Source organism: Bactrocera neohumeralis, chromosome 2 (genome assembly GCF_024586455.1).
Source record: "Bactrocera neohumeralis isolate Rockhampton chromosome 2, APGP_CSIRO_Bneo_wtdbg2-racon-allhic-juicebox.fasta_v2, whole genome shotgun sequence".
NCBI classification, from domain to species: Eukaryota; Metazoa; Arthropoda; class Insecta; order Diptera; family Tephritidae; genus Bactrocera; species Bactrocera neohumeralis.
Genome location: NC_065919.1, coordinates 71,775,469 through 71,799,500, shown reverse-complemented (window position 1 = coordinate 71,799,500; position 24,032 = coordinate 71,775,469). Strand labels below are relative to the sequence as shown.

Sequence of the window (24,032 nt, the reverse complement as noted above, 5' to 3'; positions counted from 1 at the left end):
AACGGTCGCCATTGACAGTAACGTTCTCACAGGCACCATATCTGAAGAAATATGGACCGATGATTCCACCGGGCCGCAAACCACACCAAACCATTGGTTTTTCATTATGAAATAACAGCTTTGGAATCTCTTCACGTCCCTCTTTGTCCCAAATGCGGTAATTTAGCTTGTTTACATATCCATTGAGGCAGAAATGGGGCTCATCGCTGAGCATAATTTGGCTTAAAACGCGGATCTTCTTGGAACTTTTCAAGATAGAGCGAACCGATGTCGCTTGGGAAGGTCGAGGGGCTTCAGTTCTTGCTCAAGCTGTATTTAGTACGCTTTAAATTTAAGTTCTCGACGTAAAATGCGCCAAGTCGTTCCACGCGTCATTACTGAGAAGATATCTTGAAGAAATTGTAACCTTGTCAACTTTTTCCATAATCTCCACCCTAATACTCATTGCACTTAAAAAGTGGTGTAAACGGGTTTGCAAAAGGCATAATAAATTTTCAAACTCGTAAATAATTCATGGTGTAGAACTGTCAATGGCTACGACTAGAATGGCGCGCTCTTTCACTTACACCAAATCATACGCACACACACACACACGTAAGTACAATGTGTGCACAATGGGTGAATTTCAAACGGTTTCGCACGCAACGTTTGGCTATTCAGCCAACGCCGAGTTCCATACAAATGGCTTGCATGCACACTTGTCATTTGCTCCACATAGTGGACGGTAGATCGACCATTGAACACCGAACCGTTTGCAAATATGTAACGACTTGTACACACATATGCTCATTTTGTACAAGTGTGTACGGAAGTGTCGGTCGCACACTTTTAACCTCAATAATGGTGGCTATGCCAGCGGTGTAAGCGTTAAATCAATGAAATATGCAAATGTTCGAAGGAAAAAATGAGGCAAAACAAGACTTTGTATTGTTGCTTTTCAGCTGAGCTCATTCACATGCTCGCCTTCGCCCTGACTGCTTTTCTATTAAAATGCATATTTTAGTATACATATATGAATATATGAATATGAATGTGCCGACTCGAAGTTAAATCGAACTCATAACGGAGCCGATAACATTCATATGTATGTTGGCGAAAAGTTTGAAAAGCGAAACGGAAAGTTTATTGTTCTAAAACTTCATTTCCAATGCTCATTATAATGATAATAATTATTATCGCCTTTCTATAATCATTTAAAAAGCCTTTCTAACTTTACGTATATACATATGTATGTATGTACGTGGGTGTGCTTTTTATTTAAGCCGTTGATTATTCTTCATTTTCTTTGGATGTGTGTGTTAATAAGCCTTAAGCATTTAATCGCATCATCTGTTGCTTGCTGCTGCATTCGTACTGACCTAACCCACTCGAGCAGCTGCTAATCATTTTTATTGCCTGCCGATTGCACTCGATTGGCTTTATGTGTCGCCGCAAGCTCAATGAGAACGATACACAAACGGCATGTAAATAATGCCTGCATTTTATACTCAAACAAAACAAAATATTTATCAAACTTAATTTCAGCTTTAAAGGCGTGTGTTTGTAATTACTTTGTCTTGACAGTTAACACAGTCCTTTTTTTGTGAATTTATTGGTTTTTTGAGGAAAAGGAAATTTCTTGTGTTACTTTAATCTTTATGAATTTAAAACTGGCTTCTTGAGTAGCAGGGTGCTAGCTTTGAATTTATTAACAGTTCGTTCATGGTTGGTCAAGGAGTGTCTAACCTCGCTATCAATAGCATCGGATGGCTTTGTGATAAGCCTGATATGGGTGCCAGGCCACGCAGAATCGCAGGAAATTGTAAAGCTGATAAGCTAGCAAGGCACTCTATAGCCGCTATCAGTAGAATGGCCGGTGCATGCTTATTCTCTTGTGTTCTACTATTAGATAGTTGGATTTTGCGGAAGCGTGGTCAGTGCTGGGCTACTATCGATACATTCTATGTCGCAAAAATCACTTGGCTCAAGATCGATCAAGATGTGTAATGATCTCTTTGCACTCAGTAAGGCTAGCCTCTCCCTAGTTGTGGGGCTTTTAACAGGCCATTGCCTTATTGGTGTCCATGCTGCAAGGCTGGGAATCTAACCAAACGCCATCTGCAGAAGCTGCATGGAAGAAAATAGGGTGTAAACAACTCAACACTTTCTTCTTGACAGTCCCGCGTTTGGGAGGTCAAGCCTTAAACACTTGGGACCGTATACCTTCAGATATCCATTGTTTATCAGCAACTGCCATAAGCCAACAAAGTCAGGCTCGTTTCTTTATATGATTCTGTAATGTAATCTTCGTAAAGTGTTATTAGTGTTACCGTTCTTCTTTTTACTGGCGTAGAAATCGCTTACGCGGTTATAGCCAAGTTAACAACAGCGTGCCAGTCGTTTCTTCTTTTCGCAAGGTGGCGCCAATTTCGAGATTGCAACCGCAGTCAGGTCCTTCTCTACCTGGTCACGGAGTGGATGTCTTCCTCTTCCTCTGCTGGCCCCGGCGGGTATTGCGTCGAATACTTTCAGAGCTGGAGTGTTTTCGTCCATTCGTTAGTGTTACCGTTACAGTAGCAGAATACATTTCACAAATAATTTGAAATAATTCTACCTAGTTGACAGTTGACAATTCCTCTTGATTTTCAGGCTTGTTTAGGTATATAATTAGCCTTTATTGCTCAGAATAAAAAAGTGATACTTTTTGTAGTGTAAATATATTAAAAAATAGTCTTTATTGATGCTCCTTTCTTTTTCAATAAAAGTCAATATACATTTTTCCATGCACTGCCGTAACGTTGCCAGATCTTTTCAGGTTTATCTTGTTTATGTTATTGCTTTGGAGCGAAATCAGCCTTAGCATTAGCCTGCACTTATATGACTCCACTTTTTTACGCTTGAACAACTCGAAACACTGTTCGGAATCATCAACTCGTCGTTGATCTTGATCAAAAGTGAGCTCACGCGGCACCCACTTTGTACAAAGCTTTCTCATATCCAAGTATTCGTTAACGAAGTTCAGTTGAAATCCTCAGAGTGTCTGCTAGCTCTAACAACTTCACTTTACTGCCATCCGAAATTGTGTTAGGGACTTTTTTGATGTTTTTGTCGGTAACAACCTCTTTTGGGCGTTCACTGCGTCTTCCGTCCTTGATGTTTATTTTAGCATGTCTAAACTTAGCATAATCAAGGATTTATTTGGGTTTCCTGTGGCAGTCTCCGGAAATTCGTCAACAAGCCAAGTTTTTGCTTCAACTAAATGCTTGCCTTTCAAAACGCAAAATAAATTCCCTTTTATCCATTTTTTTCACAAAAATAAAAGTTGCTTCACTCAAAATGTTATAAGTCGCAAACTAATGATCCGACAGTTAAATTGGTATAGGCGCCTTTTGAAGGTTAAGGCTAACTAAAAATCATGTGGGCTCAATTCTAATAGCGTCATCCATGTGTCAGATAGGCGTCAGTTGACCTCTTAAGTATAGTATACAAATATTATAAAATAAGAAAAAACTTTATATGAGGTCTATGGAAAAAATGGGAAATTCAATTTTCATAGCTGCCAAAATTGGCCACTTCTGGTGGGTCCAAATGTTGATAGCACAGGTCCGAACCAAAAGTTTGGACGTAGAAGTTTCATCTGAGCTAAAAAGCGTGTGCAAGGTTTTGTTTTTTGAATTAAGGCCTTTATATGAAAATCAATCTGGGAAGGTTCTTGGAAAAATTTTAATCGCCGATTTATAAAAAAATAATACTTTAATCAGTAGCAATCACAGCACAATTATAATTTTTAAATATGAATGATATCAATACTTGCGGGATATTTGAATTTTACTTCAATTTCACCATAAAATTTACAGTTCAATCGACGCACGCCTCAATTATAATCATTTCGAGTAATAAATTATCGTCGCTCGGCTCACAACTCACGTGCAGTTTACTCTCGCTTTTGCCTCTAATATTTGCCTGCTTTGAAGCAGATAACAATAGAAATGCTTTCAGTAAATAATGACTATTGTTTAATGTGCATTCCATTCATCCTATTCACTCAGTAATTCTACAGTCAACTTTGTACTGTTTACTTGACATTCTGCAGATGCGTTAATGGCAGCTTCTTGAAATCTAAAGTAATGCTGATGAAATTCCTTCACAGGCTGAGCTGTAGATGTAAAATTCTTAATTTCGTATGAAACGTTTGCGGTGGTCGTCATCAAAAGGGATGCCTCTCATCAGAGGCTGTTTCTGCTTTTCATTGGTTTTTTATGTTGCGGGTTCAAACCCAAACAAACCTGGGCGGGATACTTAGTCTTCACACTTTAGCTCGCCTTCAAACGGATGTTTTTGGCTACACAGGATACTTGGTCTAAGACCGGAAGTCGTGGACTGCTTGAGCCATATGAAAAATAATCGTACACACCTGACTCCATCCTCATAGGCCATAACAACCGCGCCGTTAGTTCTGCTTTTAACAGGTTGGATAAGGAAGTGAAGCAAATGGGTCTGGTAATGAACGAGGACACGACGAAATATCTCCTGCCATCAAACAAACAGTCGTCAAACTTGCTACTTGGCTTCCACGTCACTGTTGACAGTCATAACTTCGAAGTCGTATATAATTTCGTCTCCATTGGAACCAGCCTTAACACCAACAACAACGTCAACCTCGAAATCCAACGCAGAATAACTCTTGCCAACAGGTGTTACGTTGGACTGAGTAGGCAATTGAGAAGTAAAGTCCTCTCTTGACGAACAAAGACCAAACTCATCCTTGTCCCTCTATATATGGGGCAGAATATGGACGATGACAATATCTGATGAGTCGGCGTTACGAGATTTTCAGAGAAAGGTTATGGGGAAGATGTATGGTCCTTTGAGCGTTGGCGAATATCGCATTCGATGGAACGATGAGCTGTATGAGATTTACGACGACATTGAAGTTTAGCGTCTTGTTGTCCGAATCGACGAAAACACTGCAGCTCTGAAAGTATTCGACGCAGTACCCGGCGGGGGAAACATCCAGTAGAGAAGTACATGGTCGCCCTCTTTTTAACAAGAACGAGGTCCTCCTGCAGATCGCCTGTGGAATCAAGAGAATTCAAAATTTTTGAAAATTATCAAAATAAAGGCGAAGTATATAACTTATAGAAGAATATAACGCCTTAATCGTATTGAAAAAAGTTTCTTCTACTCAACCTAAAATTGATCTGGACATAGATCTCCAATAAATTTTGCATGGATTGGGAAATTAAATCAGTTGCTGGGCTCCCGAGTCCTAAAACGATGCGAATTCTCTAAAATTGGTAAAATTAAAATCTACTTAGAAGAAAAGTGACAACACTTTACCTTCAAACTAGTTTCTAACTAGTTCATTTCCATTTAGATTACTGTTGCATTACCAGATATTTAACAATCCAACATAGTTTTCTCCAACGGATATCTTAATTCAACCGTGACCATAATTTCTTAATTTCAGAGCAGCTGGTTCTAGATAATTCCATATAATTGCCTGCTGCTGCTGCTTATCAACGCCCACTTTGTGCTTTTGGCGCCACAATGCTGTTGCACCAGTTTTCACTATATTATCACCAGCTTGCTGGGTTCATAATTTCCAATTGTCGACATGTTTGCGTGAGCGTGTGCACTGAAGTGGTGTGCGAAGGCAGCGGGTAGCTTTTAATTAGGCTATGCATTGTGTACAACAGCTGGAAAATTACACCCCACGTTTCGGGGGGTCGCACGCTGAGGCGTCGCAAAATCCGCAACACTCCTCCGACATTGTTGCTGTTTTCCGCGATATGACGTACTTTCCAAGTAACATACATTTGTATGTATGTTTGAGTGTGTTTGCAGTTGCCATATGCACCAAACTGCTGGCGCTGAAACAGTTGTTCTATCTTGAGTGGCATATCGCTCGGGTTACGGGGTTTTATTGCACTTTGAAACAGTGCATTGTTGTACATTTTTATACCCTTGCAAAATGTTGCTACAGAGTATAATAGTTTTGTTAACCTAACGGTTGTACGTGTCACCTAAAACTAAGCGAGATAGATAGGTTATGTTTATATAAATAACCAGGATGACAAGAAAAATCCGGTTGACTGTCTGTCTGTCCGTAAGTCCGTGCAAGCTGTAACTTGAGTAAAAATTGAGATATTTTGATGAAACTTGGCATGCAGGTTCGAGTTCGTAGATGGGCGTAATCGAACCACTGCCACTCCCACAAAAGCACTAAATTAAGATATAAAACCCTAACGACATCCTGGAACAGGAGTTCGCAGTAGCAAGGGACACCTGTGGCAAAAAAAAAAATTGAAAAGGTGGGCGTGGCCCCGCCCTCTAATAAGTTTAATGAATATTTCTCCTAAACCACTAACGCTACAACCCTCAAATTCGCCTAGGGCAAATATTATAAGAATTCCTTCCGACAGTGTGAAAATGGATGATTAACCCCTCGCATTCCCCATATAACGGTACTGTTCAAAACTACTAAAAGCGCAAAAAATTAATAACTGAGTACGCCAGAGACCTCCTAGATAGTATGGGAGGGCTTTATGGGAGCCGGTGTGAAAATTGGACGATGGGCGTGACACCGCCTACTTTTTGGTGAAATAACATATCTCGGGACTCTACCGACCGATTTCGACTAAATTTAGTACATAGAATGTGGTTGAATCCTTGAATTTCGATTCTGTGGTTGACGTTTTGGTTCCTGCAAGTTGCAAGAGTAAAAAATGTTCGGTTATACCCGAAGTTAGCCCTTCCTGACTTGTTGTTTTCGCTTTTATTTTTAACTTTTTGTTATTCCTTTTTGTAGTTTTTAGATTTTGAGACTGTCGTATGGTTTAAGTGCTAGTGATTATGACTTTATTGTAAGCTCTTCGTGTTTAAGTTGCTTTTTCGTGTTGCAGGCGAATTGCTTGTTCTGGTAAAATGGCATAAACATGTAGTGCTTGCGCAATGATTAGCATATTTATGTATATGGAACAAAGTAGTTATACCAAAGTATAAGTCATACATGGGTGGTCAACATATATTATGAGCACGTAACACTATTTTTGATGACCTTTAACATATTTGGACAAATCTTAAAATAATTGAAAATAAATTTCAAATAATTGTTTTATTTAATTTGATTTATTTTTTTTTAATTTTGAATATCTCTTTAAGGAACTTGGGAATGAACTGGGAGTACGAAGAGATCCTGGAAAATATTATAAATATTGAGCAATTGGTGACTTTAAGTTTTCTTTGGTTGTTTTTTTAGAGAAAGTTAGAATACGAAGGCCTATTAATATTTTAATAAAGTCCGCAAAAATGCTTAATGGTTAAATTCTTAAAGCGAGACTTCCGACTACCAACGGTCGAGGTCTAAATTAAGACGAGTCGAGTGGTACTTCTGTTTATACACATTTAAAAAGCAATAGTCTCTTTTGTAATTGCTCTTAAAATATTAAAGCCAAGCCAGGTGTTCATGCAATATCGAATGTATGCTGGTGGGAGAAACGCATAGGCATGCCTCTATCTAAAGGTATGTTACATGACGGTCTTGCATTATCAGTTCACGTACGGCATCGATGTTTTCTGGCACAACGGCTGTTTTTGGACGACCTTCACGGAATTCGTCTTTGAGAGAGCGTCGGCCACGATTGAATTCGTTGTACCAGTTTTTCACAGTGCTATAGGGTGGTACTTCATAGCCATACAAAGATTTTAGTTCATCGATGCACTCTTGTCGTGATAATCCACGTCGAAAGTTGTGAAAAATGATCGCATGAAAATGTTCACGAGTTAATTCCATTTTTTGGCCGAGATGAATTTTTTAATTTCCTGTAAATAAAACAATTCACGATTAAATGACAAAACGTTCTGAGTGATGTTATGCTAAAAAATGTCAAACTTTCCAATGGAAATGTCAGATTGCAGAATATATAGAGCAGCCCTCGTATAAAGTATGCAACGAAGCTTATAGCATATAGAGGAAAACGTCGAAGACTCTATAAAATATATATACCTATATATTTAAATGATCAGCAAGACGAGTTGAGTCGAATTAGCGATGTCCGCGCCTGTTTGTATATGGTATAGGCGAACTCATCCCTTAGATTTTGAGATATCGAAATTTGTTCATGTTCTTTTCTCTCAAGCAACTGCTCATTTGTTGGAACTGCCAATATTGGACCAATATAACATATAGCTATCATACAAACTGAACGATCAAGTGCTTGCATGGAAAGTTTTTTTCATTTGAGGAGATATCTTCACGAAATTTGGCATGGGATATTGCTTTAGACAATGGTACAATCTACCAAAAAATTCCTCATATCAGGTCACTAATCTCACAAATCATTTGCAAAGTATGATCCCTTTCGAGGTTCCCTACTTTTTTAAAGGAAAAACGTAGAAACTTAAAAATTAATGGATAATGTTTATTACCATACGAAAGAACATTCTTTGTCATTTATTTTTTAATTTTCGATGACTTGTTCGAGCATTTCGACTGCCAACTGACGAACGACACGCGTGATGTTTTGCTGCAAGGCCTGAATCGAAGCGGGATTGTTCACATATACATACTTCAGACTTTTCATAATATCACACAATCTTGGTGACCAATCGGCTGGCCCAAAACGTGAAATTATCTGCTTGCTGAAGTGTTCTTTCAATAAATCCATTGACTAATGCGATGTGTGGAGAGTGGCGCAGTCTTTCTGAAATCAAATGTCAACGAGATCACGAGCTTCAATTTCAGGTATCAAATAGTCGGTTATCATGACGCGATAACGGTCGCCATTGACGGTTACGTTCTCAAAGGCATAATTTTTGAAGAAATATGGATCGATGATTCCATGATGATTGTTTTTTCTGGATGAAATGGCAGCTCTTGAATTTCTTCAGGTTGTTCTTCATCTCAAATGCAGCAATTTTTCTTTTTCACATACCCATTAAGCCAGATATGGGCCTCATCCCTGAAAAAAATTTGGCTCGAAAACGTCGGATCTTCTTGAAGCCCCTAGAACGAAGCGATTTCACATGGGGGTTCGAGTGCTGTATTTTGCATCCGCCATACCGTTCCATACGTCATTCCGAGTTGCTGCGAACAGCGCTGAATCGACTCTCCACGGTCTTCGTGTACACCTCCAGCTACAGCTGATATATTTTCTTCACTGCGGCCTGGACCGGGTCTATTCGGTCGAATATTATCCAATAATGAATGCTGGATCTCAAGATGGGTAATGGTGTTGCGAATAGCTCGTGAAGTGTATTATATCTTCGGTTCAACCGAATTTAACGAGTTTTCTTGTTTTTAATGTATTAGGACAGTCTGGTAGCAGCCTAAATACTAAAATTCCTACTGAATATCTTACATACAACAATATTACTCATTCAAGTACATTCAACCCGCACTTTTTCATATTTGTATCTTCATTTATTACATTTGACTAGTTTGAGCGTTGGTCTGCAATCTGAATATTGCCTTTTCTATTTTCTTATGCAAGTTTTCTTTAATCTTTTGTATGAAAATGTTCGCAAATTTATATTTGTTTTCATAATTTAGTATTTAAGTGTATTTGTGCTTATACACAAGCTTTCGGTCTCAGCTCTGTGGCGTTTATTGTATTGAATGTTATACTTCTTCTTGTTGTTGTAGTGTAATTATATAAATCTCTAAATATATTTATGTATGTTTGAAACGCTTTCGCAGCTTTTGATTTCAAGTTTATGCGGCGCGCATCCTCAAAAGTTCTATTGCCAAAACTTCCGTCCACAGATAGCTTGAGCAACAGTCCGGGTCCATCATCGCCAGGTGAATGTTTTCCAAATTTTTTCTACCAAATCAATTCCTATTTACAATTTCTATGTACTTATGTACCATGTTTAGCAACCTATTGACACAAACTTTGATCTAAATTTATAATTGGCTATAACAAACGATACAAATGAACACACGACACGTGAGAAAAGCTAACATTTACATGTGTTGTAGAAGTATGTGTGGCTGTAAGCACGATAAGACCCGTGGGTCTCTATACATAATATACAAATTAACTCAAAGTATATATTTTGTTGTGCGCTGCACAGAATAGTTAAATTTTACATTATTTGTATATAATAACAATTGTTATTTTTATGTTTTATTGCTGTATATAAAATATGCTTATTTTCTACTAGAAGATTTGATTCATCCAACTTCAGCTAAATTTTTGCACCCCTTGGTATTTTTTGATTTTTGTAGTACGCATGCGCATAGTTATTTCAGCATAAAGTTGTAAATTATTACTATACGAGAATGGTTTGAAAAGACCTTGATCATCACGTAGCTTGCCTTTTACACTTCGTGTTTTGGCAACCTTGGTGCAGCAAACTGGCAACGCACAACTGGAATAACGCAGAATAGTAAATTCTGAGTGGTATTCAATCATTTGTTTGCCAGTTGTCTTGCTGGAAATCAGGAAAACCAACCACCGAAGACGGTTCACTCTTCATCACAAAAATGCGGCTGAAACAACTCCATTTTTGAGCACTTAAAACATCAATTTGATGAGTCTTCCACCATATAGTCTTGACTTGGCATCAAATAATTTCTTTTTATTCCCGTACGTAAAAGATAAACTAAGAGATCAACATTTTTTTTACACGTGAAGAGGCAGTTGAAGCGTTTTAGATATACAGGGTTTGTCCGGAAAGTAATAGTCGCTTTAAAAAATTTTATTGAACCAATCGTTACAATTCTTTCAAAATAGGCTCGATGCAGCGAATTACAAGCATTGAAGGCGTCACGGAAGGCATTCTCTGGAATAGCCTTGAGAGCCGAGGTGCATGCTGCTTGAATCCCCTTTCATCGTACTTTTCAGGCAAAGAAAGAAAAAAAGTCCGGGAAGGTCACCACAAGAAAGGCGGTGTGAGCCGGGGCGTTGTGGTGGTGTAACTTCAAATCGACTGCGATGTCTTGTCGGACCCGATTGACCCTTCGTTTGAGCCTCTTGAGGACTTCCGTGTAAAACTTGGCGTTGACGGTTTGTCCAGGAGGAACAAATTCATGGTGGACGATGCCTTTGATGTCCAAAAAGACAATGAGCATCATTTTCACTTTGGATTTGCTCATTCATCAACGACCTCTTCCCGGCCATCCAAAAGCCCTGGTGCTACCGAAAAACACCACTTCTTGCTAAAGCAACATCTGGGTAAGCCTGCTTGATCATATCAAACGTCTCTGCGCAGATTTACCGAGTTTCACACAGAATTTAATCGCGTACCTCTGCTCTAACAAACGCTGCATTTTCGGCTTGCACCACTCACAGAAACACATCGCGCGAAAATGTTTGTCCTTACTCTCCAGGTGCTCGGAGACAACTGACCAGTCCCGCGTTTGTTAGCTAGGAACGTCCTTTACCGTATCCAGTCGATACGCACACGCTCCAAAGTACAGTCGCGGCGGAAGAAAATCAGTCCTTCACTTTCCGGACAAACTCTGTACCTCAATCTGAGTGGAACAATGACATAATTTCCAAAGTGTCTCTATATCTAATTCGCAAAGGAAGACCTAACTATTGTAGGATTGTGTTGTAAAAGTTCGGTTTTTAAATTAAAAAAAAAATTAAGATTTATTAAGGGGGGAGCCTGCTATAAAATCTATATTTTTTTGGAAAGGAAAGAAATGTCTGATTGAAATGAAACTTTTAGGATTTATTCTTATATATTTGAAGAGTGTGCAATTTCTGTGTGGCGGGCAAGATGCAGGTCGCAATGTTCATCTGAAACAGAAAAACAAAAGAAATTTTTAATTTTCAATAGTGTAATTCCTAGGTGAACCAAGAAAATTCATTAAAAAGCTCAAACTCGGCCACTACGATTATAGTATGCGTCATACTGCTCTACTATGAATGTACTATTGCTTGTCTGCTTGGTATCGTCATTTAACTTCATTCTCATCTTTCTTACTTCCTCCCCACTCTCTACTACAAATATTTATTCAACTGATGTCATTTTGGTTTGCGATAATTTAATTAATGATGAAAACATATACCAGCATTCTTCAAGCATATCCCAGCAATAAATTAAGAGAGTAATCCCTTAGAGTACTCTCTTTAACAGATTCTGTGGTCTCACAAACGATACCTCTTCCAGTGTCTCATATTGTGAGATCCTTAAATGCCTTAAGCATAGTCTTGACAATGTGGGACAATTGCACAAGAGACGCTTCATTGCTTCCCTGGTACCTTGCTCTTGACATTTCCTGCAGTCTTCTTGATCACAGCCGCCATCGCACTCTGACCAATGAGTATTCCAATTATGTTCCTACAGTCCCTTCGGTCGAGTGCCAGTATATTGCATACTTCCGCTCTACTGTTTTACATATGAGTTCCATAAACTTTTGATTTGATTTTCTCTGCCTTGCTCTTGTCCAAATCGTCTTAAAGGCAATGGGTTATCCTATGTTTATTATGTTTTCCGGTTACAGCCGTACAGCATACTTGTCAATCTTGTGTACTATCTCATTGCCATCGATTCCTTTCTGACCTGGCATCCAGTAGAAGTCAAGTTGCTTAGTTCGGGCGTCACACTCCACTGATGCTCTGCTTTCCAAGCGACTTCTGGTCGATACGCGAAATGTTGTTAAAGTCTTGATTGCCGCTTGGCCTTCTACGTTCACAGATCTGGAGTTGTCTGCTAATGCATTAGAAGCAAGCTTTGCGCCTTTCCCAATAGCAAAGACATCGTCCTACAATAATATCATTAGATTTTAATTGAAGATTAACAGTTGTAAAATGTTAGGTAAAATAATTTATTTACTTTATAGACCATGCTGAAAAAATAAACGAAAACTTCATTGCATATAGAAAGATCAAAAGTGCCATTTTCAAATGTTCCTTTGCGACTAGTCGCTGGCCTATTTTGGACTAGTCGCTTTTCTGTGGTGTATGTTACTTGATATTTCATATGTACATATGGATATCGCAGGTTGTTGTCTGAGCTAATCTTTAATATGTGTATGCACTGCACATTTTATTTAACGGAAAAATATCGTTCTACTTTTCTCGTCAAATTATCAAAGCTATTTCGAACTATAATAGTAATGAGGTTATATGCAAGTAAAATATTTAAAATTAGTAAGCAAATCTTCAACATTTATTTTAGAGTTTTGCCGAGTCTTGATTTAACATTCAGTAAACGAATAATTAAAGGCAATTTTGTCCTCCTTAGAATGAGACACATAACCTCATAACTACCAATTTCTTTGCCGTTCAGATATTTGCTTCTTTGAACAAAAAAATCAGTTGAAAATTTTTGGAAAACTATAACTTATCAATATAAACATACATATACTTATACATACAATTATAATATAAACATATACATATGTATATACCTATGCATACATATGTATGATAACTGCGAGTATCTTGAAATTTATTACTGTTACTACGCCCTGTCTTTAGTAGGTATTTACTAATTAAATACTGTGATATTTTAAATGCTTATCAGAACATGAAAATAATTGAGGTTTGCTCAGCAAACACGTGAGACATTTACTTTCGTCCACTCAGTTCAAATATTTATTCTATTATTATAAACGCTTAGATATCTTCTTATGTATGTACTTGTATATATCAACTATATATGTATGTATGTATAAATGTTTGTATATAATGTGGTAAAGTATAGGTATTTTTATTGGTCCAAAGTCTTTGTATACAAGGTGTTAATTACTTACCTAAATTTAATGAGAAAAGTTTTTGGTATGTGAGTACAAACATGAGAGGCAACCCATAAATCCTACATTGTTTACTTACTATATGTACATACATACATACATAGTTCAAAAGCTTCAAATATGCTAATTATAATTTTGAAAAAATTAACAACTTCATTAAAAATGATTCAATTAAAATGTGCTCGTTTTTCATGACCATACCAAATGTGTAAAAAGAATATGCATACTTCCAAAGTAACTACTACGGAACCAGTTTATGTGTGACTCATTTTAGTTAAGGTTGACAAATTAGCTTTTTCGTGAAATCACCACTGAATGGTCTATGCAGTAAACTTTTACGAAATTTTCTTTTCTTTTTTGTTGGTGTCGTTTGATATATCTGCCTTTAGTGATTTGTATAAAATAGCATTACGATTACCAGCTCAGTTGGGTATGGTTGACATTTTTTAGTTGTTTTCTGTTGATAATTGACTCATTAAGCTCAAACTCGAATTTTATTTACGAACAACTTAAAACCAGTATCGAAAACAAACATATATTGTAAGTACTTAATGCTAAACACCAAGTGCATCAATAACTCGAGTTTGAGGTGCAACATGAATATACAAAAAAGTACCCGGAAATTGTAAATAAAAAGCAAAATATTTAATTATTCATTCATAAACATTTATTATGTCGCCTTCAAAGTAATCCCCACCAGATGTAATACACTTATGTCAACGATCTTTCCAGTCCTCGAAACAAACTTCAAAAGCACTTTTTGTGATGGCTTCAGCTCCTTCTGCGAATTTTGTTTTATCTATTCAATCGACTGAAAACGGGATCCACGGATGAGCAATTTCAGTTTGGGGGACAAGAAAAAATCATATGGAGCCAAATCTGCTGAATACGGTGGTTGATCGATGGTATTCATTGCGTTTTTGGCTTATTTGTATTTGGTCACAACCGTACTCTTTTTGAAAAAATTCAGTTTTATCGGAACGCAATAACGCATTTCATACCCAAATTATCTACCAAAATCATTCGAACAGACTCGCGCGAGAAATTGAGCTCTCTTGGCATCTCTCTAACACTAGCCTGACTATTTTCAAGCACCTTTACTTGTTTAATATATTAATCAGATGAAGAGGTCGTAGGTCGTCCAGAAGGAGGCATGTCTTCCACCACCTCTCACTTTGTACCAGTCGTAGACTTGTGTTTTTGAATCACCAACATTCGCAACGTTTCCGCATACAAAATTTGGTTAGATATACAAATTCTTTGTTTGATATTTTTGTCCTTTGTTAAAAACGCGACTTAAGCAGCTGTTGTAAAAAAACTGGCTGGCAGATCGCGCTTATATTTGGCATAGTAAAAAGGACAGTCGCATCAACTTAGCAAAAGATATTTTTTGAAATATCGTTTACTGGGCTAATTTAATTACAATTTCCGGCTGCTTTTTGTCCCAATGTATTATTAGAGTGAAAATATATATATTTTTTTCGATTAATAAAATATTGATGTTTTTATGCAACCAGCACACGATCACTGTATACAATAGCAGCTCGTTCTTTAGAGTTCTGTAAGAAATTCTTGAGGTGTTCTCTGGTCTGCTCTCATATCTACTTAAATATTTGCTTGGTTAACATTTATCCTAACATACCTATGCGAGTAACTTTATCCGCAAGTAAACTTAGTTTTGCATGCTTTTGCTTAGTGTTTGCTTTATAATTGATAAAAAATGATTCAATGGTGCTACAACTGTTATCGCAAAGGTCTAATCTATGAGTTATGTTTTTTTTTGACATTTCATAAACTCACAAATAGTTTTGTTATCATTCTTTTTCGTTATGTATGCGCTCTCCGGGTATTGGCAAGACTTCTCCTCTAAGTATAACCTCTCACATTTTACTGTCGCGTTTTTATTTGTTTATTGCTGATTATACGAAGCAGACAATTCATAACTGTCTGCATTACATAATTAATTTTAAATTATCTCTTCCTTAAGTGTTTGAATTTTTAAAGGCAATCTAATTACTTTTGGTTTGAAGCGGCACTGGGTAGTTTTGCTGCATGTATTGATAACTTCTCGTAGAAACTTCTATTCCAAACCGTATTTATGCATGTAATGCTAATTTTTGGCACACTAATTGTCCACTGAAATACGGTTCTCATAGAAGACCAGTTTCTTTTTTAATTTAATTTTTACCATATTTATCGAAAAAATTGTCCCAATGTACGAGATCATAGATTGCTCTTATGTTTCTGACTTACATATCGTCAAAGTTCAAGGTTATAGTTTCTCTTCTCCATTTTCAGAAACTTTCAAACTTTTCAATTTAGCATTTTCGCAAGTTATTTCCAACATTCCTATACATTGCCATTTGAATTAGCTCAAATTCCGCTCTCAAGTTCCCATTTAAATTTTTGGCACAATTATCGTTGCCAGCGAATTGCTCATTATCCAAAATTACTTATATCTTTATCGATAGGAAATGTGGTCTAATTGATTTTTTATCTTTACACATTTATTGTATGCGATTTAAGCGGAATATTCAAAGTGTACCGCCAATGATTGCCGGCTTCAGTCATATTGTTGACGTCATACAAACTTTAGTTGCCAACTCAGCCCTTGTAGGAAAGAGAAAAATTCAAGTGGTGGTGAGCCCAAAATACTCAAATGATTTTTAAATTTTTAACACAGAAACTTCAATTTTAAAGGGGAAATTTTATTATAGTTCGAAAGAACATTCTTTGGCATTTATTTTTTTAAGATTATCTCCTTCAAATGTTGGCCGCGGCTACGTTTAGAATCATCTATCCGTGGAGTTCAATTTTCGATGATTCGTTTGAGCAGTTTGACTGATAACAGGCGAATGACACACGTGAAGTTTTGTTCCATGGCCTGAATCGAAGCGGGATTGTCCGCGTAGACTTTAGACATATCCCCATGACAAAAGTCTAACGGTGTGATATCACACAATCTTGGTGGCCTATCTACCGACCCAAAACGTGAAATTTTCTGCCCAAAGAAGTGTTCTTTTAATAAATCCATTGTTTGATGCGATGTGTGGGAAGTGGAGCCGTCTTGTTGAAACCACATGTCGCCGAGATCACGAGCTTCAATTTTAGGCACCAAATAGTCAGTTGGTGCGATAAGGTCGCCATTGACGGTTACGTTCTTCAACACAATTTTTGAAGAAATATGGACCGATGATTTCAGTGGCCAACAAACCACACCAAACCGTTGTTTTTTCTGGATGAAACGGCAGCTCTAGAATCTCTTCAGATTGCTCTTCATACCAAATGCGACAATGATTGATTACATACCCTTTGGACCAAAAATGGGTCTCATCGCTCAACAAAATTTGGCTCGAAAACGTCGGATCTTCTTGGAACAAGAGTCCATAGAGCGAAGTGATGTTTTTTATTGCTGCGTCAACCACAAATTATAAAAGTTTGTTGACCGAGTACCGAGTTCTTGACTAGAATGTTGAGTGTTTTTTAGAATATAAAACTTTACTCCAAAATTGACTTCGGGTATTAAAAAATTGCAACGATTAAAAAAGCGGCACAGCAATTTGGCTTTGGTGAGGGCCAAAACGCGAGCAGACCGACGCGTGAGTTGCTGAGAGTCTATAAAATTGTGATTAGTTCGTTTTTTTTCTAGTGTTTGTTATTACTGTTGCTGCTGCTGATTTGATTGCCTGCCCGCAATCCACTGCTCACACACTTCACGATCGTCTTGCTGCCGATTGCGGTATTTATCTCTTATTATTTTGAGATTTGCGATTAAATGCTTCTGCTTAACTATTCCACTTGTTTGGCCTGAGTTCGCTAATTTTACGAGCGGCTAGCACTTAGTATAGCACAACTCTTGCGGCTGTTGGTGGCTACAGAGCGCCCACAAATCGCATATAGCCGAGTCTATTGGGTTTGTCTTTTGGCTGGCATTCACATTTGGCGCGCGCTTAATTGACATTGTTTACATTAGCGGCGGTGCGGGGTCAGCAGTTAGCAGGCGGCGCAGTCAACAGCCGGTACATCAAGCCAAACGCCGCTATTGTGCTCAACGAACGCTGAGAATTTCGACGCTGCCCAGTTTCCGCGGCTGCCATGTGTTTTTCGACAATCGCTCGCTCGCTATCGGAGTCAGTCGGCGGCTGCTATCGGCGTCGTATGTAATACGCAGAATACTACACAGTTTTCGAACGTTTTTTGAGTGTTATTATCATTATTTGCATTAACGCAACAGTAACTCGTATTTGTGTGGCATTCGTCTACTTACCTGTGTTTAGTTGTTTAATATCTGAAGTGATAAAATACCGGAACGCATTATAACCTCATAAGCATTTGTGTTTGTTGTACACATACTCAGAAGCATTCAGTGAAGTGCGTCTGTGAGCATCTAAAACGGTGTTTAATTACGATTACTCGTCAGTCATAGTCATAGTGTATTGTTTGTGTTAATTTACTCGCCTATGCAGCCTGATAATGCAATGTGCAGCAGCTGGCAAATGTTGGTGAATGTGTCTCGTCGGGCGTACGGTGCAGCAAGCGGGTTAAATGTGGAAGAAGAAATTTTTTGCAAGTAAGTGAAAGTGAGTGGCATCACAGCAGCAGCTGTTTGCCTGCTCGTCGGCTGATCGGCGGTGCCACACGTCGTATACGTAATGTGCATGTGGCGTTCCGTGACGTATACGACGCCAGCAGCGCAATTGCAATTGCCAACAGCCGCCAGCCAGCCACCCCACCGACTTGCATGTGTTGAGTGTGTTTGAATTAAGTGTGTGTGTACGAACGGGTGGGTCTGCTGCGCTATTCTTTGTCACAGCTTTGCATTTTATCGAATATACGGCTATGCGCTGCCGTCTTTATTTATTTTGTGATTTCTTTATATGCACATTTTTCCTTGTTTATTTATTATTTTTATATTTCCTATACATTTTTTTTGATGTTTTCGGTGTTTAAATTTGGTTTTTAATTTTTTCCCTTTATTATTTTTATTATGTGTATCTTTTTCTTTTTATACCCTGAACAGGGTATATCATGTTTGCAACAAAGTTTGTAACACCCAGAAAAAAACGTCAGAGCCGCTATAAAGTTATAATAATCTCTAATTAAATTGTTCAGATCAGACTTCTTCTTCATTGGAGTAAACACTTCTAACGCTGTTGTAGCCGAGTTTACAACAGCCCACCAGTCGTTCTTCCTTTTCGCTGTTTGGCACCAACCTGGTCCTCCCAACCGAGTGGAGGTGTTCGTCTACCTCTGCTTCCCCCCGGCGGTTACTGCGTCGAATACTTTCAGAGTTGGAGTGTTTTCATCCATTCGAACGGCATGACCTAGCCAGTCGTCGTATATCTCGTACAGCTTATTGTTCCAACGACTGCGGTCTTCGTCGTTGCCTTCTTCCGCATATCCTTTCTCTCGAAAACTCATAACGCCGAATCATCAGATGTTGTCATCGTCCATGCCTCTGCACCATATATCAGGTTGGGGATGATGAGTCAAGAGAGGTCTTTACTTATCAATAACTCAATCCAAAGTAGCACCTATTTTCAAGAGCTATTCTGCGTTGAATTTTCCAGGTTGACGTTGTTGTTGGTGTTTATACTGGTTCCAAGATGGACGAAATTATCTACGACTACCAAGTTATGACTGTCAACAGTGACATGGGAGCCAAGCTCGCTTGGTATCGAACGGCTCGCAGAGGTCCTTCCCGATCTTGACGGAGCTTTTGGTCTTGCTCAACGTCAGTTTAGACAGCCGTATTAGTGTTGCGGGGATACCAAATTCGGACTCGGATCGGACTACTTTTGCATATAGCATACAAATTAAACAATTAAAATCAAGATAAAAAATCGTTTTATATCTTTTAATGCTATAACAAATGCAACTGTGAAGGGTATTGTAGTTTCGGCAGCCGAAATACATTTTCTTGTTCTTGTTTTTTATGAGCGCATTTTTGTTTTCTAATTTAATATTTTTTATATTTCTCTCTTATATTTCCTATATATTTTTTCTGTTCTTTCTTTGTTTGCTCCTTCATTTTTTATTTATATTTTTTGTTATTCTATTTAATTGTTGTTGTTTACGTTTTTTTCGTTTTTTTCGTTTTATCTTTTTTTATTTTTTTATATTCTTAATTAATTTTTTTTTTTAATTTCATTTTCTTCTTTACTTTTCTTTTAAATTTTTAATTGTCTCTTTTTGCTTATTTGTGTGCGCATTTTTGCTGTGTTGTTCGCTTGAAAACGAAACGGTGGACAGTTCTAAGTTGTAAACAAATAAGCGAAAACCAAAAGCAAAAAAGCAAAGCACAGATAATTAATTGAATAATTGCTATGGCACCATATTTAGTTTTTGCTCACTTCGGCTGGCTTTATTTATGCAAATATTTAAAACAAACGCAAGCGCTTATGTCTGTAAATGTGTGTGTGTGTGTGCATGCGTTTATGGCAAAGCTTTATACGAGTATATCACCACAAGCGCCGGTGTCCCTCAATCGTTCTACACTCACCTAATAAATATACGTATGTATATGACTCACACACATACATACACACATATGCATATGTGCTGTCCTACAATTTGTTCGATGGCCAGTTTTCATTAGCTTTTGATTTTTAGTTTTCAGTTTAGTATTTTTGATTTCAGTGTCGCACACCCGTTGCGTTGTATTGTTGTTATGTTAGCTATTCGCTATGTGCTGTGCTGTGCTCTTTAGCTGTTGGGCCGCTTTGTTTGCACCGATTTTTTCGCTACCAACACGCTCGTGTGTTCTCACAGAGTTCTGTGCGAAGTTGACGTAGCGGCACTGTTGCGCCATTGTAACTAAATTTTTGCCGTTATATTTCTTATTCAAAGGCCAAATGCTGGGAAAAGTATAATGTTGTGCAAAATCACTTTAAAGTAAACTGTAAACAGTAAATATATTTACAAATGGCAGTTCATTAGCCAAAACTGTCAGTTGTGCAAATAAACAGGCAGTCAGCGAGTTGTCCGGTGCAACATTATGATAACTTTTAAAGAAGTGAATGTGTTGTACGAGTATATTGAATGATCGCTTCATTGTGCTATTGAGATACATGTTTATGTAACGCTACATATTACCAAAAAAACAAACAAGAAAAAAAATAAAAAATTAAAAAAAAATTGTTAAATAAAAAAAACTAAAAAAAAATTATTCTTTACATGCACAAAAAATATTTAAGAAAAAAAAAACAATTTTAATACAGTGTTTTCCAAAACTAAATGTCAAACATGAAATTTCTTCTAGGACTTGCCAGTTGGGCAACAGATAGTCGTGACAAATATGATGGCAATCAAACAGATAAGGTGAGTATGAAACTCCTGCTAACTCTCATTTTTAGTACTACTCAAATATTTTATATTATTATTTATGTGTGTACATATGTATATGTGTATACATTAGAGCAGATCTATTTTTTTCTATAAAATCGCGTATGCGGGAAATGTTTTACGGATTATTCTGAACAACTTTGTCTAAGAGACTTTGAATCTAAAACCGGTTTAGAGTCAGCGATATTTAAGGCGAAGTTTAAAAAATCTGAATAAATGGTTGTATCGAAGATATTTGCTATAGTTGTCCGAAGTGACCAAATTTCGATAAATTATCGATAGAATATTAAAATGCACATACGTATTAAATTTCATTTGGATATCTCAAAAACTCACGAACAAATTTTTGTGAACCCTACAAGACTTGGCCTCCAAAATCCTTGGCTCGTAACCGGCTTGCGACCTATAGTCTCTTGGGCAGAGTTGTTCAGCATCATCCATAGAACATTTTCCACATAGGCGATTTTATGTTTTTTTAGCTCCCTGTAAATCGATCCGCTCTAGTATACATACATATGTATGCATAAACTTATAAACACCTGTGAATACATATTTTATTTGTAACATATGCAATGCCCGCCACTGGGTTGGCGTGACTAATCGCCGAACAACAAAAACAACTTTTTTGTCTTTTTCAATTGGTTTGCTTTTAATTTATTGCATACTTTTGCGTTTATTTCTTCCCAAAACATATTTCTGCATATTTATATTCCAATAACGAACATTTCATTTGAATATTAGAACAAAGTGCACAGTTACCGACAATAAAATAGAACCAAAATTCACAACTATTTGCAAAAAAAGTGTTCTTAGTGGGAAGCAATTATTTTATATAGTCAATAAAATTTATTTTAAACAATTGAAAAGCAAGAATAACTTAACACACATTGAAGTATTTAACAGACAACTTTTAAATGAACTGTCTGGAACCTCAATTGACAATAAAGTAGAATCATAGAACCAAAACTCATAAATAGTGGACTATTAAATATTACTTTTCGGCATAGAATCCACTGCAGCTTTAAGGACTGAACGCCTCTTGGACTTTTCCCATAGTTCCTCCTTATTTTGTGGTTTAGTTGTTCTCAACTTTTCCTTTACACTTTTCTACAGATTTTCTATAGACTTTAAATCCGAAGATTGCGCCCACCAAGTCATAACATCCACTCTTTGATCATGTAGCCCAGTATTAATCACACCTGAGCTATTTTTCGGGTCATTATCATGCTGGAACTGCCAAACTAAAGTCAACTTGCGTAAGAAAGCATTACGTCTTCTAAGATTCTAAGGAAGTAATAACAAGCCATAACTGCCCGAATCCAAAACATTCCCATATCAGATAACACTTCCGTGTTTGGAAGTTTTTTTATCGTGTATCGGGGATTAATAAGAGCATTCTTCGCACGTCGAACCGTAACTTTTCGGTGGATTTCAGAGTCCAATTGATATGCACTGAGACAAAAGCAATCCGATTGTTCCGCTGTCTTTTTGTCAACATTGGGACATTCCGGGAAAACCTTTCGAAGAGATTATTTTACACAAGGCGATGTGCACCAGTTCTCGAAGAAATTTCTACACCCATTTCTCATTGGATGACGACAGGAGACATGAAATAATCGCGTTTTCATTTCTATTAATTTTTCATCCTAAGACGTTGTTTTTCGTGGCCGTTCCCTCAGTTCGCATTCTGTTAAAGATTTCAAAGCAGTTAAAGACACGTTTTTGGGATTTTTTTATAATTTTAGCAATTTGCTTACGGTATTAGCTTTATTTTGCAATTTTTCTATGAGCTTACGCTCTGCCGCTGTGCAATGCTTTCCTCGCCCTATGTCTTCTACAAATAATATGTAAGAAAATGTCAATTTTTAACAAATACCTGAAATATTATATACTTACAATATATACTTACGCCTATAATTAATATATTTATCCCTATTTTATTGTCAGTAACTGTATATCGATTGTTATTCTCACCCTTTCGTGAGATTGCCGTGCGTTCATTTTACTTGTTGTTTGATTCACTTGTTGAAACCGGCTTCCGGGTGCGAGTTGAGCATGTCCGCAGTGATTTAGATTACGTCAGACTAACGTTTATGTTTCGCCATTTTCGAATTTTTTGGAGATGATGGAAATCTTATTTATAGTTGAAAAATACAATATTCTTAAAAAATCATCCTTTGCCAAAAAGCCCTTTTTTCGATCGTCTTAAATATAATTTGACATCAAGAAGTCTTTTGAAAGAGTAAATTTTAGTAAAACAACTAACGGTTAACGGTTCCAACGGAAAACGTTTTGCTAGTTCTTTCTAGCAGCATTGTCTTATATAAAAAACCTTCTAGTCATATTAAGGGTACCTAATAAGGAAACAAAGTATTTTATGAAGAAGAATTTGATTTTGCTCGGCCAGTTTTTATGGCAGTTATATATATACTATAGTGGTCCGATATTGTCTGCTCCAACAAATGAGTAGCTTCTTGAGGTGAAAAGGATGTGTGCAAAATTTCAAATCAGTATCTCAAAAACTAAGAGACTAGGTGGACATGTCTAAATTGTCTCCGCTCGTCACGCTTATCAGTTTATATTTTATAGGGTCGCCGAGTCTTTAAGGTTTTAGAAACTTCGTGGCAAACTTAATATACCATGATTGTTCGTTCGGATGCTGCTGGAGACGCAATTCTCCTAAGCTGCTCCAGACCATACAGCTCCTTCAAGGGTTGTTTGAAGCAATGGATCCTAGAGGAAGATCTCAGGTCTTGGAACACCAGCAAAGTAGCGCATGCCACAAAGTTACTTTGGGGTAGTATTGATAATGATGATAGGCAAACAGGAGCAGGGCAACCCTAACATCCCACTTTCCGAAGATGGGAAAAGTGCATTTGGCGGAATGTAGAGCATGATGAACTTTATCTATGCAAATGCCCAGCCATCAGCCGTATAAGAAGGAACATATTCCACGGCTCCCAATACTCCAACTGAGTTGCTGCATACGGCTTTAATT

The 24,032-nt window shown here is 37.4% G+C and overlaps 1 protein-coding gene across 5 annotated transcripts in view; it reads left to right on the top strand.

The window, feature by feature from the left end:
• The window catches only part of LOC126751423 (oxysterol-binding protein-related protein 8), a 47,537-nt gene that overhangs the window by 6,664 nt on the left and 16,841 nt on the right, over positions 1-24,032 (top strand). For 3 of the 5 annotated variants that reach the window (XM_050461700.1, XM_050461684.1, XM_050461674.1), the window contains exons 2-3: positions 9,680-9,781; positions 20,952-21,010. In XM_050461700.1, the coding sequence (XP_050317657.1) occupies positions 9,680-9,781; positions 20,952-21,010 (161 nt within the window). The remainder of the gene's footprint in view (positions 1-9,679; positions 9,782-20,951; positions 21,011-24,032) is intronic. The other 2 variants (XM_050461709.1, XM_050461692.1) reach the window with 1 other exon arrangement.